Genomic DNA, 20,885 nt, shown 5'->3' with positions numbered 1-20,885 from the left:
AGCGGCGGGCCGCAAGTAAAATACCATTTTTAGATATACACTATTTATTATCACGAAAAATAAACAATAAAAAAAATAATGAGAAGAATGAAACTGTTGTACATTTTTTAACATTTTTTTTAAATTCAGGTGTTAATTTAGTAGTTGATATTCTCAAAACTGCTTGTAAATGGGCATCGGAGATATTTGATCGTAAAGATTTTTTATTGAGGTTCATGATCGAAAATGTTTGTTCATTCGTCACTGTTCTGGCAGAAGACACTAATTCGAAAAAATGACAAATTGAGTTAGTTATATCAAAATGTTCCTTATTTCAAACTTTACCGTCTGGAATTCTTCTTAATAAATAAACAGTCTTTATTTTAAAGTCATCCTTTTTACGATTACTTAATAAACTCACATGATAGACCATTTCAAACATTTTAACAACTCCAATGTCAAATTACTCAAAACTAGTATTCTTCAGTTAGTGTGTTCTGCCAGAACAGAGACGATAATATATAGGTCGATCAAAAAATAACGAACATTTTTCTTGGATAATCTTTAAGTTGGTCGAATTTGTCTGAATTAAGGGCATTGCAAAATTTGGACATTTATTCACGACGATGCAATTCTCTTAAATCAGTGTCACACTGCAGATCAATAATCTCAAGTTGTAGCTCTGTCGGTACACTATCAATATCTATTGAAAATGGATCGCGTACTATTGCTAAACTTGTCTCAATTTTCACCAAATCTTTGTGAAAAATCGTCATTCAGAGCTTTAATAATTTTACCATATTCTTCAAATTTATATTCTGATATATTCAGCAACTTCAAAGTTGGAAAGTTTCCACGTTGTTATTCGATATTTGTTGAAGGAATAACTTGAGTTTTAATTGAAATCCATTCAAACTTTTTACCATATCATGGGCATATATTTTTTTTCCTTGCAACGCAGAGTTAAAAGTATTTAAATGTGTCACGTTCAACGTAGAAAATAGTGGTTACATAGTGTGAGACGAGACGCAAGGAAGACGTACTGAGATAATACATTTACGAAACAACAAATACTTACCTCAAATTTTAATCTATTGTGAATATTTTTTAAAAAATTATAAAAAAGTTATTTGTAATTAGAAGTACAATTAATGATGGCGAGCCGCAAAAAAATACCCGGCGGGCCACATGCGGCCCGCGAGCCGCAGTTTGCCCCCCCCCCCCCCCCCCCCGGTTTAAGGTATGTCCAGGATCATGCTTTGAAAATAGAACAAAAGCTCCATTTTGACCTACGCTGAGCATGTCCCCCCTTAACCTGTTCTATGCCAGGAGGTATTAGTATGGCCATATACGGAGGGCCGCGATTTTCTTTGAAAAAATAAACTTTAGTAAATATACCTTTTTTGGCATTATATTAATACTATATCATATAAACTTACCAAATTAAGGCCATTGGACCCGTTTTTTCCTGTCTTCTCGGAATCGCGGAAATGATAAGCATATTTAAAACGAATTGATACACAATAAACTCTTTATTTATATAAAATCTAATAAATAGTATTCAACTAAAACGTACTGTGTCATTAAAATTTTTCGAATCGCTTTACTTTTTAAAATAAATGACAAATAGTAAGTCCTGTTTTCGAAATTGGTCAAAACGACTGTCACGCCACAATGAATGTTGAACTTAATAATAGTTTTGCAGGTATATATTGTATGAGAGAAATGGGTAAAACAATACATTTCATTGATTAACCCACGTACTTTTTTTAATTTCAGAAAAATAAAGATTTTAAAGCCATTTTAGTTTGAGTATACATCAGCCAATTTTGAATGATTTTTTCTCACAAAATAATATATACTGCACAATAAAAATATTTTTTTATTATAATATAACATTTCCGTAATACTATAAATAATAATTTATAATAAAAAAATAAATAAAACCCCATAAATTCGGTACAATTAGTGACGCTATATTACCAAAACACGTCGTACATTTTCATGTATTTATCCTGTTTTCAGACAATTTAGAAATATAATGATTTTGCAAAATTAACAAAAAGAGACCATTTGATCGATTAATCCATACAGTTTTTCTAATTTCTTATTTCTAAAGTTAGTACGATCTGGAATTTCATCTGGAATTTCAACGGGTAAGGACGTCTTTTTTTTCCCAAAATTTAGTCCGAAGCAATATTATTTGACTCATGGAAAAATGACCTCTACTCTCTTTGCAGTAACAATCAAATTGGCAAGTCGCAATTATTCGTATCGTTCTATTCCGAACACAGGACGCATGCCAGGTGCTATAATTTGTGTTGACTAAAATATCAAACATCATATAGTACCACTGAATGTCAAACTGAAAAAAATGCAGTTTTATTATATTTATTATATTATTTATTATCTTGTTATTGAAATGGTTGCAGCATGTGTGATATTGTAAGATAATTGAATCTAATAACCACGATGGCTACAAGGAAGCACTGAAGGTATTCGTTCGGTGACCCATTTATAAAAAAAAAATATTTTGGTCTTGAGCAGTTTAGATAAAATATAGGTGGACTTTAATTGTTTTGATAAATATGTACCTACTTGGTTAGGCTTTAAGCGATTTGAAAAACTTTGCATGTACTTAATACAGTTTTTATGTACCTGGGTGGCCATGTTTTGTTATTTTTAAAGGGACGTACGTATCCAGTTGTATGTTTATTGGCATTATCAAAATGCGTTTTCCGCTGTATCCGCTTTAACCAAACAGTACCGAAAATTTAAAGTAAAATACGTTTTCTAATGCTGTCATCGTAATGGCCACTGAAACATGTGTCACAATTTTATTAATCGTTAAAATAATAATAAAAAAAGTCTTTTGGGGCACAAAATCACGTATATGTTTTATGATATATGTATTTTTCAGATGGTTTGTGGTAAAATCTTTTTTTTCATACTGCCACAATTCAACTATTCATAATTAATTGTTTGTTAAATTTTTCATAGTGATCTTTGACTTAATAGATAGGTGATAAAGTTTTTACCTTACTTTATTGTATTAATTTATTGTTAAGTGAGTATTAGCTGCTTTCGTTGTCAGTGTGTATTTGATGAGTGCGCATAGTGCCTGACGATGTCGAAAGGCGAAACCAGGATCGCATAAAACGACTCAAATGAAATAGTACAAAACTTAAATCCATTAGAATTTAATATATTTAATGCCGAGTTGAATTGAATGGAATCACCTTAGGCATGTATTAGTAATTATTTAACACAAGTAAAAAATATATTGAGGTAAGAACCTAGTTCATTGAATAATAAAAACAATATTACTCGTTACATCACAACTGACAAGATGTATATGAATTGTATATTGCCTGAACTCGTTGATCCTAGACTAACACGGTTGATGGATATAAGAAACAATATAATAATTATATTAGATGCTATCAATAGAGATGAAAAAAAATTTAAAAAATAATAATTTATAATAGTTATTCTAATACATTACATACCGTTAAGCCTGTACACTAATTAAAGAACCAATTATTAATTTTATATACACTAATGTTCCGAAATCCTCCGCGGCGACCAAAACGTACTGCCGTCAAATACACGTTATTATAATAATGGTTTCTTAAATCTTGATTGTTGCTTACTAAATTTAAAAAAAATTGTGCCTCGACAAATATTCATTGAATTGCTTTCTTTTATGAGTCATGTTTTTGTAATTCAATAAAAACGCAATAATAACAGACATCTTTTATGCCATCTTGTGAATGTTTTAAACTTATAATTTGTAATGTTAGCTCATGAAAAAATGAATAACTTTTGTATTCATACACACCGATATATATAAATAATATACCAATTTGAAACACCTCAGAAACATACATAAGTATTAGATTTTTTTTTGAAAAATATTTGGACTGAATTTGAACCTACAATATGATAGGTTCAAGAAAAGGTGTCACTTCACAAATTCAGCATATCAATAATATGAGGTTCTTATTTGGAGGTCTACTATTTTTATTATTATAATTTATTCTACCTACCACAAAAATGTTTATAAAATATGTTAGAAAAAAAATATTATTAATTCAACACTTTTAAAACCTCTGATTTCGTATCTAGTCCCGGAGACGCCGAGCGAAGCGATTTTTGTTTTTTTACTTTGATATGCGCTGAAGCTTATGGCTAATTGTTGAGGCGCTTACGTCAAATTTGATTCTTACGAATGAACCCATAGGCCTTAATACACAATGTGTCCATTTACGCCGTCATTTATCGAAATAAATCAAACTTAATATTTCACAAAACGTCAGGGTTGTCACAACACTTACACAGTAGAGATGAGAACGTGATTATGTATGAGAAATAATTCTACAATATGCAGCTTCATATGCACTGGGAATCAAAACATATTTTTCCTCTTCATCAAAATCTACATCAAAATTACTGTCATCCGATTCAACAGTGAGGCCTGTTCGGCATTTTATGATGTACCTTGTGTTCTTTCCATTTTGATTAGGAAGAAGATAAAAAATTTTATATGTAAAAAAGTTCAAATATCCCAGAAACTTGACTTATTATAAAAAGATATAATTCAAAAAAGTCAATGCGAATAAAATAAGTCCCGACACTAATATCTTATAAAATAAACAATAACCGACACAACACAGATTACGAAGGTTTAAAACTTACGAAATCGTACACGTAAATTACGAATAAAATGCAAAAAGTTTAAAAGTAATTATTATAAAACTATCATAAAAGAAATGAATTATAAAGTGAAAATATTTCAGCCGCGAAACCGAATTAGATATGTCAAATACGACTATGAATATTCAACTGGTATGTATTCCGAGATGTGTCACTCCTATCGAGTATTAGTGTATATTCAGGAATCACAGTATTCCCCGTTTTTCGTATGCATAAGCGAACCATAATTTCGATTGCATCTACTATAAGTAAACGGGAATCCCGGCGTGTGGCACAACCCTACTAGCGACGCGTTTCGGTAACCCAAGAAAGCTTTGTTTAAAATTGACGTTTCGTGATGATAATATAGAAATTGTCAAATGTAAGTATTACACCATGATCCTAAGAGATGTCGCTGTGTGGGCAATGTGATTGAATTATTCAAAATATTGACCTCGGCCGATATATTGCGTTTCAAGTGGAGCGTCTTTGCACGCGCATTTTGCTTGGCCGGCCCTCTGTTCTTGGAATAGAAAAGTGTGCTAAGACGCTGGCGGCAGTTATCCGGTTAAGGAATGATGTGGATATCGAAACATGCTAATAGCATTTTCTGTTGACAGATATGTCGGGGAAATGCACAAGCCGTGGGCTGGAGTGGGCCACGTTATAAAAGTGCCTGACAATTTCGGAGATGACATCGGCCTGGAACTGAAGAGCAACAGTGGAGCGCCCAGTGACTGCACCAACAACTTTGTCGTGGACTTCATCTGGAAGAGTACTTCCTTTGATAGGTCAGCTTTTTTACATTTCTAATACATTCTGTTACATGATGTCAAAAATCATGACTACACTGAGACATGGGTTTTGAAGTAATAATTGCATTGATAATCAATTATTTATTTATACCCTGGTCATTACTTACCTTATGAGCTTGGATCTACAATTATGTTGATGTAATTTTTAACAGTGTAGTCTACAATTAGTTATTCACTGGACCCCTACCGGTGCTTTATTTAACATGTATCAGTGACAGTGTTGCCAACCGTACTATAATTATAGTACAATACTATAATTTTGATCCTGCAAAAAATGTAAAATACTATAATTTTACGCCAAATATGCCAAAATACTATAATTTTAAAGGATCCGAGCCGAAAAATGTTCCTGTACTATATTTTTTACAGAAAAAACTATAATTTTTACGCCTTTGTACTATAATCAGCATAGAAAAATATAGCAACACTGATCAGTGACAAATAATGATACATACAGTAAAACCTCGTTAATACGAATTCCATGGGACCGAAAATCGAATTACGAAATATTAAATGTATGGGGGAAAAATATTAAAATTTTGAAAAAAAAAAAAATTTTGATTTTCATTCATTTTGTATCCGATCATAGATGTGCCTATCGAATTGGGTCATAAAATGTCAGAATTATTTTTATTACCTTCATAAAATAAGTAATTTTTGATGTTTTAAGAAAAGTCTGTCACAATTTTCAATGACTGGCTCATGAAATAGTGTACTTTATTACGATTTATTGAATATTTTTATATGCCAGGGACTCTGAAATCATTTCGAATTACGAAATTCGAATTAAAGGTTTGGTTTTATATGAAAATAATGTTCAAGGGACTTTTTTTCGGGAAAATTTCGAATTACGGCGAATTTCGAATTATCAGTGTTCTTACTAACGAGGTTTTACTGTATCTTCATTCCTCCCATGTTCGAATCGCAGAAGTTTCTTGCGAATGATTTCACAGGCAAGATGTTTCTTGCAAGTCTTTTCCACAACCTCCGTAGGTTGCGATAACACTAATTCGTATACTGTCAAATAGTATATAGAACATGTATTTTACATTGTGAATATGTTAAAAAGTTACCTATGATTTCATACAATTTGTTTCATAAAGCACCCACATAAGCGTCCCGTATGACATATTTCAATGTTGTTTTAAAATAAACTCTACCTATATTGCAATAAGGATGCACATTGCAAGTGTTTTTGAGATCTATTCTGCTTAAATATTCACCATTGCCCACTTAAATATAGAGATTTTCTTTCTTTACCGTGTACAAGTTTATGTCAATGATTTTGTACTACGTTTATAGAAAATATACTTAACATTCCAGCGAATGTAATGAACGTATGTGTGTATTGTTTGCAGGATGCAGCTAGCTCTTCGCAAATTTGCAGTGGATGATCAGTCTGTGTCAGGGTACATCTACCGGCGCCTGCTGGGCCACGAAGTGGAGGAGGTTCTCTTCAGATGCCAGCTGCCCAAGCACTTTAGCGCTCCCAACTTACCCGAGCTCAACAAGTCCCAGGTTAGTTTTAGATACATCATAATGTTGATTAATGTATGCCAATTTAAACCAGAGGCTTGGAGCGGACATTTTTTCGAGGTGCTCCGCTCTGGAACCTAATACTTGCTCCAGCTCCACTCCAGGGTCTGCTGCGATCCGTGTAAAAAGTTTTTATCGGTATTATATTTATACAAATGTTAAAAAATAAGTAGTTTTAAAATAAGGTTTGTTATTTGTCATTTTAAATATTAATTCTATTAAACAAAATTTCCGACAGCAAATCGTCTTTCATTATCTGCCTCTTCTGTCGAAAAAGGTGAGGTTATTTATTACTCGGCAGTGTTGCCGTATTTCAAATAATTCCAGTGTTGCAAAGTGTCAAATATAATATAAGCACTACAAATTTTCGGTGCTCCTGGTATATCCCCATTGCTCCGAGCTCCGCTCCAACGCTCTGGTTTAAACAACTTTACTCATGAAAAAACTCCTAATGTATTCTAGACTTCGACTCGGCCCTGCTTATTATTCGATGTGTTCAAGTGTTATATTATTGGCTTTATCTAAGTTATTAAATTTTTTTATCGGCAGGAAGTTTAATGATTACTAAATCAATTCTTTACATTGAAATTGCTGATAATTATTTTATGAAATAGGTACCTAGTTAAAAACATTTTTTTTTAAATTGAACCATGTTAGGTTAGGCATTCATGTATCAAGTGACGTAAAAATGTGCTATAAATGCCAGTCGCTAGTACATTCAAGTTATGTAAATAAGAAAAAATTAAACAGTCGAAAATACTTCATGTACTTCAATTTTAAAGAGTTAGACAGCGTCATTTTGCGGATCCTTGCATATAAGAAAAGATGTTCAAGTTAATTATGTCAGGTTTAAGAATACACTTCATTCATAATTACACAATACTTTTCCTAATGAGAATTCATCTACTATTGTATGGTTGTAAACGTACTATTATGAATGGGAATTAATATGACAAAACATGACTTTAATCATTTAAATTCATCTCATGCGGTTTTGTATAAAGTTTGAAAGCATGATTAAGGGCCGTTAAAAAATGGTAAATGAAAATTTAAGTAGTTTATAAATTCGTCCCTTCGTTCCTTTCAGGGGCAAAAAACAGGCCTTCTTCTTTAGCCGTTTTTGTATTTTAAATGAAGGTATTAACTACAGGTAACCCCCCTGTTCATCGCAGGGGATTCCCTTGTTTGGCCTCTACGTTTATTGTGCAAAATTTGCGATTACATACTGTCAAGTAATGCATTACAGCCACGTTTTACAGCACTCACTCGCTCATAATCTTTATCGTTCTCTTCGAACAACTCCATTTTCCACAGTTTTAACACCTAACATTTGCACGGGAAGTGGTTCGGAGACGTCATTTTCTAGGGACACGTATGGCAGTCCATTTCCTGCAGCTCTTCATTAATTAACACATTGATCGCCAACTAGTTTTACATAAAATAGTTAAAAAATGATTATTTGTTTCTAAGGTATTATTTGATAGGTTATGAAAGAATATAGTGTTTTTTTTCATTTTGATGATTTTTTTACGTAAATATTGGTTTTTATGATGTGCCGGTCACATGTGTCCGTCGCGGCGCCAACAACTTAATTTATTATATTGCGCCGGGCCGGCCATTTCGCCAGTCACCTGTCCATATGTGTTGACGAGAGCATGGTGCCATTTTGAGGCCGAATTATATTTAGATTTAGATAGTATAATAAACAGAAAAGGCACAAATACGGAATAAAAGTTTTCAAATTTGGTAGTATAATACCTGGTTACACATAAACTGGAAATATACATATACATACATTATAATCATTTTTATAATTCTATATTTTTATTATTTACATAATTTTTATAACTTACATTTTTATAATCTATTTAATTTTTATTTTTTATCAATAAAAACACATGTACAATTTAAAAGAACTTTTTTTTTCATTATGTACATTCTTTACATTAGTGAGTCTATATTTTGTGACTGGGAAGACATATTTTCAGGCCAAGTGGCAGTAATATACAGAAAGGCCATGCCGGTCACCGCGTATCGAAAAATTCACTGCACGCGTGCCCGCCGGCGCTGTAGAACAACTCTAAGGTTGTCTTCTTTGCCGGTCACCGGTGACCCCCATGGCGATCAACGTGTGATTTTAACAAAGTCTGACTATCATCTACATTAACATCTTTCATGCGTCCGGATATGGCTTTAAGACAACCTCTTCGATGATGTTTTGAATATCATTTTCATAATTACAGTGCACTTCAACAATATCACTGAACAACCTTTTCCAAACACCCTTCATACACGACTGGGTGACTTCATTCCACGCTTCGTCGATGTTTCTGGTAGCTTTCATAATATTAAATTGTTTCCACCAAACCCGCATGGCATCTCTATCACCTCCATCAGTTGTTTCTTCAATGAGTTGAGAGAAGAAGAGTTAGACGATCCTTGGATGCTTTAAATCCAGAAGCAGTCTTCTCCTCTATGGAAATAAACGTATATGTTGGCATTCGTTTCCAATAGAGCCCCGTCTCATCCACATCAAAAATTTAATTTGGTGGATAATTTCCCCTTTCCACAATTTCCAGTTTTAAAAAAGATCGCGATATAACGAATCCGCATTCGCCGGGGTCGCGATGAACGGGGTTAGCTGTATATAAAATTCTCTTCCGAACCATTAATTGAAATCAGGATTCGTGGCCTTCACTAAAAGGTAACCGAAGGATGGGAGGTTACAGTACTGCCCTGCTAAGTAAAAAGACTGTTTTTGGTTCTCATTTCACTAAAACCAAAAACACAGTCGTTTTACTTAGGAAGGCAGAGTAAGTACGTGCGTTTTTAGGATAGTGTAAAGTTGAAATGAGTATTAAAACTAATATTGACCATAGAATCGTTATGATCATATTGAGCGTCCTGTAATTTTTGTGTAATAAATTTACATTATTGTCAGGTGTATGCGGTGAAACATGCCCTGCAGAGGCCGCTGTCTCTGATCCAGGGCCCGCCAGGTACTGGCAAGACAGTGACGTCGGCCACCATCGTGTACCAGCTGGTGAAGCAGGGCGGCGGGCCCGTCCTGGTCTGCGCCCCCAGCAACACCGCCGTCGACCAACTCACTGAAAAAATTCACAAGACTGGACTCAGGGTATGGATCCCATTACATTATTTGTACAAATGTGAGGCATCTTACTAAATTCTTGTGTTGTAATTTCAATACTTACAGATGTGAATCGGAATAGTAAATCTATTTTACTATTTCTGGCAATTACATTCATTATATTGTTTTACATATTCTCAAGATGTAACACTAATGATCACTCACTATTTATTTTAGTTTGAGTCTCACTGTTTTAATTGTCGTCTAAATGTTACCTGAATTAAATAAATTGTAGGTGGTGCGACTATGCGCAAAGTCTCGCGAAGCTATGGAATCTGCTGTGGCCTTCCTCGCCCTTCACCGGCAGGCGCGGGCCTTGGAACCTGGCTCGGGAGAGCTGAGAAAACTTCAACAACTGAAAGAGGAGGCGGGAGAACTGGCCGCAGGAGACGAGAGGCGCTACAGGACCCTTAGGAGGGCCGCCGAAAGGAAGCTGTTGGAGGCCGCTGATGTCCTATGCTGCACCTGCGTCGGCGCCGGCGATCCACGCTTGGCGCGACTGCGCTTCCATTCTATCCTCATTGATGAAGGTGAATAATTATTTCATTATGTGTGATTCATAGAACAGAAATTGGAACGCTCGCCTCCAGGCCTTAATAACATAGTCAAAATTACTTGTTTGTTTTTAGGCCAATATTAAATGATTTTGTGCATTTCTATTCCGTGAGGCTCTTGTTGGAATTGCAATATTATTGGAGGTCACTGACTGTTCAATTGATTGCAATCTGGTTTTATACAAAGGGCTTAAGAATAAACTGTAATGTGACTGTAAATGTAACACAATATTATGTACCTGTGTGTATCTTATGAGTGGATTTGATATTGAATTTGAAAATTGGTTTTTGGTACTCAAGTATGTATGTATTAACTATAATATTAATACATACTTAGGTAAAAGTCTATTCTTTGGTATCTCAAGAAATGTCAATATTTTCGAGCTTGCACATTTGTTTGACTGTTATATATAACATAGACATCATGACAGCTGTGAAAACTCATCCATACGTGCAAGGTAAATAATTCAATCTGATAATTTGTCGGAATTTGTTTACTGACTTCGATAAAAAATACATATTTGCATATTATGTTATAGTTTTTTTTATTGATTGTACTGTTTTTACTGAAATGTGAAATTCCAGATAATATAATGTTGAAAATTAATTATATTGTTTGTATTGTCAGGGATGCAATCGACAGAACCAGAGTGTATGGTGCCGGTGGTCTTGGGGGCGCGGCAGCTGATCTTGGTGGGCGACCACTGCCAGCTGGGGCCCGTGGTGATGTGCAAGAAGGCGGCCAAGGCAGGATTGTCGCAGAGCTTGTTCGAGCGACTCGTGGTGCTGGGTATCAAACCCTTCCGTCTGGAGGTGCAGTACCGCATGCACCCCGAACTGTCTCGCTTCCCCTCCAACTTCTTCTATGAGGGGTCCCTCCAGAACGGGGTGGGCGCGGAGGAGCGCACACTGCATAAGATTGATTTCCCGTGGCCTGTCCCAGACAAGCCCATGTTCTTCTACGTGACACAGGGTCAAGAGGAGATTGCCGGCTCTGGCACCTCGTATCTAAACCGCACGGAGGCAGCCAACGTGGAGAAGATCACTACGCGCTTCCTCAAGGCGGGCGTGCGGCCTGACCAGATCGGCATCATTACGCCTTATGAGGGCCAGCGCGCCTATCTGGTGCAGCACATGCAGTACCAGGGCAGCCTGCACTCCAAGCTCTACCAGGAGATCGAGGCGGCCAGCGTGGACGCCTTCCAGGGCCGCGAGAAGGATATCATCATTATGTCATGCGTGCGCTCCAACGAGCACCAGGGCATTGGCTTCCTCAACGACCCGCGCCGCCTCAATGTGGCCCTCACGCGTGCTAAGTACGGTATTATCATCGTGGGCAATCCAAAGGTACTCTCCAAGCAGCCGCTTTGGAATCATTTGCTCTCTTTCTACAAGGAGCAGCACGCACTTGTGGAGGGGCCACTCGCCAACCTCAAGGAGTCGGCTATCCAATTTGCCAAGCCTAAGAAGTTGGTCAACGCCGCTAACCCCGGTTCCCATTTCATGTCAACATCTACGTACGACGCTCGTGAGGCACTCGCACCCGGTGGAGCCTACTGCCGCGCCACGCCCCGACGCCCTCGTGACCCGCTCGCCTACATAGGTCCCGAGCGGGCGCAGGCTGCCTTGCACGCGGCCGCCGTGCCCGCTGCCATGTTCATGAACATGGTGCATGTCCCGCCGCGCTTCTGCCGCCAGCAACGACGCCAGCGCCGTCCCGTTCCCACTTCGGCACGCCTCCTCTCGCAGGAGCCTCTCTCGCAGCAGGGTGCCCCACCATTGTCGCTTTCCCAGGGTCTCTCGCAGCCAGAATTGAGCCAGGAGTCAGCTGCACCCGAGTACCAGTCGCAGGCGGATGGGTTGCTATCGCAAGATTCTACTTATCAGGGCAATTATCACCCGAGGGCGCGCTTTTCGCAGCCGTACTGACGGGCAGAGGGACGCGAGCCCCCGTGGGGGGACCCCGCGAGACGCAGGGGCCCGGGTCTCGATGACCGAGGGCGACAGCCGTAGACGGCGGACGGGACGGACGGGCGAACCGCGGGTAGCTCCCTTCGGAGATCGCGAGACGGAAGTCCTTTTCTAATGAGTGTCTCTCGGAGCCGGAGATCTCCTCCGGAGGTCGGCTCCGCTCGTGACATGCGATTTGTCATTTTATTTTCTCGCATCCTTCGCGCCCCGTTTATTTCCTCAGTGTTCCATCTCCCATCCGGTCGAGGCCGGACGCAATAGATCGCGCCGTCTGCGACCGTCGACAGCATAGAATATTGTCAATCTTCAGCTGATAAACTTGACTCTGGACCGTTTGCGATCGACTCTGACGACGGCCGTGTGTTGTCGCGCACTTCGCCCGCCAGCTAAAAACACTCGGTAGAGACATCTTTATCGAAAATATTTTTTTCCGCTTTAGTTAATAAATTTTCAATGATTCATTGTGAAACTGAACATTTCACAGTGGATATCGGCCGACTAATTTTCTAATTCGATCAAAGTGTAAATATGTAGACGTCACAATAGACACGGGGGTATTATATTATTATCGTTACCGTTGGAGGAATATTATTTCTTCGCAACGAGGGATTCCACTTACGGAAATATTTGGTCACGATGTGAACTCCTGCCGTCGTGTAACATGAGAGTAATATATTCATCCTTTCTCACTAATCCTGCAATTGTTCTGATGTGAATAAAATATATCTATATATATATATAAATATTTATAATTTCATTTTGGGAAATAAGAATTCTCTTGTCTTGGGGAATGACATCACAAAGTAATGAAATGATCGATTTGAATCTGTCGAGAGTATATATTTTTTCAGGAGCAAATTGAAATTTAAAAGTACGATTTTAAATTTAGAAGTAAATGGTAAAATTATAATAAAGAAACATCACAGAATTAATAAAAGACATTTATGTGTTTACTTTAGTGTCAAATATGACAATATCAACTCGAGTTTAGTTGAAAGTGGATCTTCATATAAAATGTTTTCATTTCGAATGAGGGACATGTTGTTTTATCGTTTCAAATAAAATAATACAGAATTTACGAGTCGTTGCCATGGAATAACAAAGCTAAAATGGTAATTATTGGGTGTGGTGGTTATGAGTTTCTCACTAAATATCTTAATATAATGATATATTATGTACTATAAAACATTTACCGGAAAAAAGTTGTACAACGTATCGACTCAAGACTCTTACCATGTTACCATAAGAGCGAATGGATGTACAATACAACCTCCTCATATCTCTTTCACGATGATAACTGGATGACCATGGCTGGCAGATAAACTGCATAATATGTAGCCCATTCTCTACTTCTGTTAATCTATGGTTATTTCAAATTAAAATATAATTCATTTTGCTGTGTGTATACCAGTGGCGAAGGGTGGAGGTAGGCTGTTAAGATCCGCCATAAACAGTGCACATTAAACTTTTTCAGACATACATATTTGTTTTCATTGATAGGTATAAGACTACAATTTACAGATAGTGTTGGTTAGTTTTTAAAATTCAATTAAACTCTGAGAAACCAAGCCATAATAGATAACAGTCAAAAAATACATGTCTATCTATAAAATATCTAAAAATATGCAATTAAATCATATATAACTTTGAATATTTTATAAATAGAATAATATTTTTTATTTATTATAGTTTGGTTTAGGCAGGGCTTAATGAATTAAAAAAATTAACCAACAATATGTGTAATATGTATTTTTAATCCAACGAAAACAAATAACTATGAATGAAAAAGTGTGCACAATTTTATCGTATTGCCCAAATTAGACCAAAACTATTATGGTTTCGTTTAGGCAGGGTTTAATTGATTTTTAAAAACTAAGTAACACCATCTGTAAATTGTAGTCTTAGTTCAATAAAAACAAATACATATGACTAAAAAAGTTTAGTGTGCACTATTTATAGCGAATCTTAACAGCCTACCTCCACCCTTCGCCACTGGTGTATACACATTATTGTTTAGAAGCAAATTATTAATTGGTTATTAATTTTTCTCATATTTATACACTTGACTTGATTGCTAATAGCTTACATACCTTAAAAAATCAGTATTGTTAGGAAATTGTGTTCCATATAGAAAAATGAATAATTATGTTTGAGTAGTTCATGAGTATATTACATACAGTAAAACCTCGTTAATATGAATTCCATGGGACTGGAAATCGAAAAAAAATTCGAATTACAAATTATGAAATGTATGGGGGGAAAATTTAAAAAAAAAAAAAATTTTGTTTTTCATCAATTTTGTTTCCGATCATAGATGTGCCTACCAAATTGGGTCATAAAATGTCAGGATTATTTTTATTACCTTCTTAAAATAAGTAATTTTTTATTTTTTAAGAAAAGTCTGTCACAATTTTCAATGACTGGCTCATGAAATAGTGTACTTTATTACGATTTATTATTATTCGAATTACGAAATTCGAATTAAAGGTATGGTTTTATATGAAAATAATGTTCAAGGGACTTTTTTTTCGGGAAAATTTTGAATTATCAGTGTTCTTACTAACGAGGTTTTACTGTACTTATTTATGATTGCATGAACTATAAAAATATCAATTTTATTGTATTTTTTGGGTAGTTTGAAGCACAAAAAAAAGATATCGACTGTTAAATTTATATGAAACATACATCTGATTGTTGAAATTTCATTGTGCTCAATTCAATCGACTGAAAATTATTATGTAGTAAAATTATAGGTTACACATCTGTTACGAATGACCTTTGACTCGTTAAATATTTCAGTGAGAATTAAAAAAAATGTATTTATAATGTGGCCAATGATCATTTCATCCAACCCTGATAACAACTGTACAGTAAAAACCCCATTAATTCTAAATCGGAAAAGTAAATATTTCGGCGAATTTCGAATTAAACGTGTTCGTATTAATGGTGTTTTTACTGTTGTAGTACCTATGTAAAACAAAAATGGCAGGCCTTCCATGTTTTCAAAATGATTATAACATAATAATTCGCACCGTGAGTGTAAAACCAGGCAAGTGCATATTTTTCAATTTCGAGATTAATTGCGAAACAACTGCAAAAGTCGTGAACTTGATAATGTAAAAGTGAAGTAACTGAAAGAACATGCAATATAATGTAGATAAAAACCAAATATTATGGTTTTTTTAGAAACTATTTGTCCTGACAAAACAAAGACTTCAAACCCTAATATGTATCTCCAAAATATGTCTTTTGCACATGTCATGGTTTTACACTCACTGTGCGATATGTACATTAATCTTTTTCACTTTGACTGCATGACTAAAAAGTATGTATTATTTATTTGTCCATTTGAGGAAAAAAAAACTTATTGCTGTCTTGTCACAGTCCCAAACTTTTTTTATATATTCGTGGATATAGCAGATTTAGAAATAGATGATTCAATTCGGACTAATTCTTGGATCTTTGAATGCAAAATAATTCCATTAAAAATTACTGTTTGATAATTTGAGATGTTTAGGATAAATGGGTACAAATGACATGTAATTGAAAATATAATTAGGAGCAGTTTCACATCCACAACACATCTATTTATGGATGAAACAGGATTCAAACATGTAACTGGTTTGAGTGAAAAGTTATGAACACTATTTTCTATAAAATATTATTTTCATTGCAGCATAAATGATTGTGAATGTTTTAGCTTCGACTTGTCCTCTGTCAAACGCAAAAAGCGCATTGCAGAACCATAAGATAGACCAAAATAGCCGACTTAGTTTGTGTGAGATAGTATATTATTTTTATTAAAACGCCTTAGCGGAAGTGGGAAAGAAAATGCAATGTTTCCTTACAAATTGATCATCTTTTCTACTTACTCTTCTAAGTATGGTTCTGCATCACGCTCTGAAAACATTAATATACATGGTATCGATTCTATTTTGTTGAATAGTAATAATTGATCATTTAAGAATGAGACCCCATTCACAGAATTCAATGAAGTCGATTTACTCTACTTGGTCAGTGGTGTATTTGTATTTGTTTAATCTTCAGCAACTCATTTATTTGACTTGCACAGTTCATAATACAATTTTCAAGCCTTTTTTCCTATTTATTTATGTCACACACTCAATGAAACAGTTGGTCTCATGTCAGTACAAAGGAATGTTTCTCTACTATTCGTTTTTGTACTGTCAATTATGTTGATTATGACCCCTAATATGAAATCTATTGTAATTTAAAAGCAGTTCAGTGCGGAGTTCATACGGTGTTACTTGTAAGCGCTTGCATCGTGTCAATGTAATTAAGTATTGTGTTGGATTGCGGAGACTTATAATTTAAAAGAATATTCAAGACGTTACACACAAAATTAACTATGTCCGCGTGAATTAATTAAAATAAATACACATCAATAAATTTAAGCTTGAAATGTTGACAGATATAGAAACTTGTGTTAGTTAGAATCGACTCATTCATTCAGCAATAGATGTATATGCATATATTTGTTATTTCTTTCGTAGCCAGTACTTACATCAAATGTTATAGTTGTCTTTATGGGTTATAAATAATATGTATTATTTTTTGGTGTCTCGAAGAGAGTATTATACATTTTGTTGTTATTTGAATATTCAGGGTTGATAATAAACATACTTCTGATCCATAACAATGTGTTTTATTTTTTACTTAGGCTTCCCTACAAATGTTCTTGGCTTATAAGACATGGGATAGGCCCTCTTGCGTTTCATCTATGCTAATGGATACATTAAAGCAGAGGTGGTTGATGAAATGTTGAAATTAACCTTCTAGAGTTTTGTGATACTCCGTTTTTGGCGAAATTGTCTTTTTAATGCAGTTCAATTTCTTTTATATGAAATCGTTGAAAAAAATTTAATGTTTTTCATTGGGAACAGATATTTTTTCAAAATTGTCCAAGAAACCACAGTACAAAACAATCGGTATCGGTTTGCCCAATATGTGGACCAAGCGGCGCCAAGGGTTGTTATGCGGATACTGATGAGGACTACAACAGTGCGAAATCTTTATGGTGATAGGCGGCGGCTTGGAGAACTACATCCCCTCTCGTTTTTCAGTACTTTAAAATCGAAAACCATAGACAAGATCATTATTAAAAAATGTGTTATTTTTTGCTGGATGCAATAAAATTAACAGCTTCTAGTTATTACATGTCATGCAAATTATTTTATTAAGGGCGGACGTGCTCAGCGTGGGTCAAAATGGAGCTTTTATTCTATTTTCAAAGCATGATCCTGGACATTCCTTAAACGTTGTAGATAATCTATTTATATAATTTTGAAGCCTTATTATCCTTCATATTTATTTTAAACATTTGATGACTGCATAAAGTATTTTTATTAAGGTGAGTCGGGGTAAGTGTGACATAGAATTTGATTAGATGAATTTCAACCTGGTTCATGATGAATTTTTTTTTTTTTTTTTTTCGACCATGTCCGATCCTGATAGGATCATATGGGCCTCCACAGAGTGGAGGTTTGTATTGACAGATTTTGTTTTTTACGAGAAATGGATGTCAGCCACTTGCTCAACCTATTAGGTCCATACCCTGACACACACAAATTGAAAAACAATTTTTGTACTTGCCAGACCCAGGATTCGAACCTGGGACCCACGGCTTTATAGGTATGTTTTAAACAATTGAAAACTTTACCATATGATCTACAATATCATTACAATTAATATGTACAGAAGGAACCCACTGTATATCTTACTATAATACGACATTTTAATAGTTTTTGATTACTAGTCAGTTTGTTACACTTACACCAATATTGGGGTAAGTGTAACTAAATTCACCATTATTCCAAAAGTTCTTCAAAACCATAACGTATTACATGCATAGAAAGGTAATATATCATTTAATGGATATTGATTCTTAAATTAAAACTTTTGTATAGATTTTCAACAAAAATGATCTCTATCATTTTTTTGGTGTAAGTGATGTCCCGAAACAAAAATGAAGTTTTTTATTAGGTAGGTACTTAATTATGTAATGTGGTTATCTCAACAACAGGAGTGTTTGGTAAATCAATCAAAGGCTTTTGAAGATTAACTTATAATTTTATTCGTCTCAAAAGAGCACAAATACGAAGTATACAATACAGGAATGCAGAGTAACCCTAAAAATAGTCAGTACTTACATGACAAAGACGTAAGCACTTACAGTAAAATCAAAACGATAAAGAGGTTTGTCGATTCTGTGCGGCGTGAGAATAAGTGTACGAAAGAATGAGTTAAACTTGAAATGTTATAATAGCTTTACCAAGAATTAACAGGGTAAAACATTATTTTTTTAGCTCGAAATAGTTAGCATTAACAAACAGTTGATGAAATTTAATATACCGAACATGATTATTTTCGTATTATTACAAAATTAAATAACAATCAGCAAAAATAAAATGTGGATACAAATAGAGAGTAAGTTATAAAAGAAAAAATAATAATTAATACACAAAAACATTAAATCTCTAGTAACGTTTTGGGTCTCATTCTCGAATCATTCTTTCGTTTTTACTGTACTTACAATTCAAGTTAAGTGCTTACTTACAAAACTATTTATTCTAACTTAATTATTTCGAATTGCAATATTTGAAATTGCATGACTAGGTACCTACTGAATATTGAAACCAGAGATTTTTGTTTTGAAAATTATTTCGCCTCTTCGTCCAGTTGATGGTTGAGGCAATATGCAGATGACATCCTCTTCTTTCACTTCGTAAATGTCTTCTACTCTTGGAAATGAAAACATAGTTTCATTTTCTTTTTTAATCGTCTTAAGTTTTCGAGGAAACTTTATCAGAATTCTGTCATCTTGCTCAAGTTTTATTATAACTCCGACAAAATGTATCACAGTTTTTTTTGTAGCAAATTGTACTACAATCCAATTTCTAACATTTCTGAATTAGATGCACCTGCAGTATCATCAAACTGATCAAACATTGATATATTAAGCATATTAATAATTGAAGGATCGTTTTCCTCATCGCCGAGCAAATCATTAATATAGTCTTGCATATTATCTTCGCTTTCGTCATTTGATGTCCATGACAAATCTTTTTCCGATGACATGGGTTTGTGTTTTTTTATGTTTTGATGTACTTTTATCGGTTTCAATACCTTCTTCTGCATGTTAGTTTTGTCTTGCAATGGCTTTATTTTCTTTTCTATTGGGACATTATTTTTCATTTTCTCGATAACATCATAACATGTAATCACTTCTGCTCCTGGAGCAACCATTTTTCTCTTATTCTTTATAGGCGCCTTACTACTGATAGAATTCATTAAAAGTGTTTCAAACAAAGTTTTTTCTATATTTTCTGCAGGAAACTTTTGTAACAGTGGCATTTCTATTAAACTTTCGGTAACTTCTTTATTTGATAATTGAACAACTTTGCAATCCATAATTATAGGCTTAGAAAAACATTCTGAGTCGAACAGTCCCCATACAAATTGACGATTTTTTTTCTTCTTCAGAAAATTCCATTTAAAGCGATTTTCGCAAATTCAAAATCAAATATTCAGAGCAGTGGCGGCCGGTGGTTTCCAAAATTGCTTTCATTGGGGGTGCACTAAAAGTTTTCTTACCTTATTTAAAAAGCATATCAATTCACCGTTGTTTCTGTTTAGCGAACACCTCAATCACTTCTCATTAAAGTCTTGAACTGTTTGTAAAAGTTTTTTCTCAATGCTTAACCTAGGTAGACATGTTAAGTCAGTCCTGATTCATGGTAAGTATTTCTGAAAGACGATTTAATTCTTTTAATGGTTGAAAAACACTTTTCAATTTCCACAGATGTCATCGGACCATCCTTTTTTTATTCTGACTCTTTTTATTATTATTGATAAAGTCTACGTTTACCGACATCATTTTAAAACACATACACTTCACTGATTGAACTATAATTATAAGTATTAAGTATTATAAATCTTTTATTCAAAATTTATCATTTTAAAACACACACTTCCCTGATTAAACAATAAGTATATATATTGTTATTAATTTATTTTTATGAACAAAACTATCGAAATAACGTGACAAAACACCTAAAAAAGCCGACTATACCGACGACCGCAGAAATCATACTGAATTGTATGTAAGAAATAATATTTGAAGAAACTATTAAAAAAACAAAATGGGTAACTATCGATTGTGTTGAA

The 20,885-nt window shown here is 34.7% G+C and overlaps 1 protein-coding gene across 1 annotated transcript in view; it reads left to right on the top strand.

The window, feature by feature from the left end:
• Upf1 (Upf1 RNA helicase) overlaps positions 1 to 15,505 on the top strand; it is a 37,402-nt gene extending 21,897 nt beyond the window's left edge. Inside the window, exons 7-12 of the mRNA XM_085945804.1 lie at positions 5,295 to 5,465; positions 6,848 to 7,007; positions 9,967 to 10,161; positions 10,409 to 10,703; positions 11,356 to 13,079; positions 14,671 to 15,505. Coding sequence (XP_085801930.1) covers positions 5,295 to 5,465; positions 6,848 to 7,007; positions 9,967 to 10,161; positions 10,409 to 10,703; positions 11,356 to 12,656 — 2,122 coding nt within the window. The 3' untranslated portion in view covers positions 12,657 to 13,079; positions 14,671 to 15,505. The remainder of the gene's footprint in view (positions 1 to 5,294; positions 5,466 to 6,847; positions 7,008 to 9,966; positions 10,162 to 10,408; positions 10,704 to 11,355; positions 13,080 to 14,670) is intronic.
• The last annotated feature ends 5,380 nt before the right edge of the window (positions 15,506 to 20,885 follow it).

This window comes from Rhyacophila brunnea, unplaced genomic scaffold, assembly GCF_057557595.1.
Source record: "Rhyacophila brunnea isolate RB1 unplaced genomic scaffold, BYU_Rbru_1.0 scaffold_19, whole genome shotgun sequence".
Lineage (NCBI taxonomy): Eukaryota > Metazoa > Arthropoda > Insecta > Trichoptera > Rhyacophilidae > Rhyacophila > Rhyacophila brunnea.
Note: the sequence above shows the minus strand (reverse complement) of the source record. Positions and strands in the feature narration are given on the sequence as shown.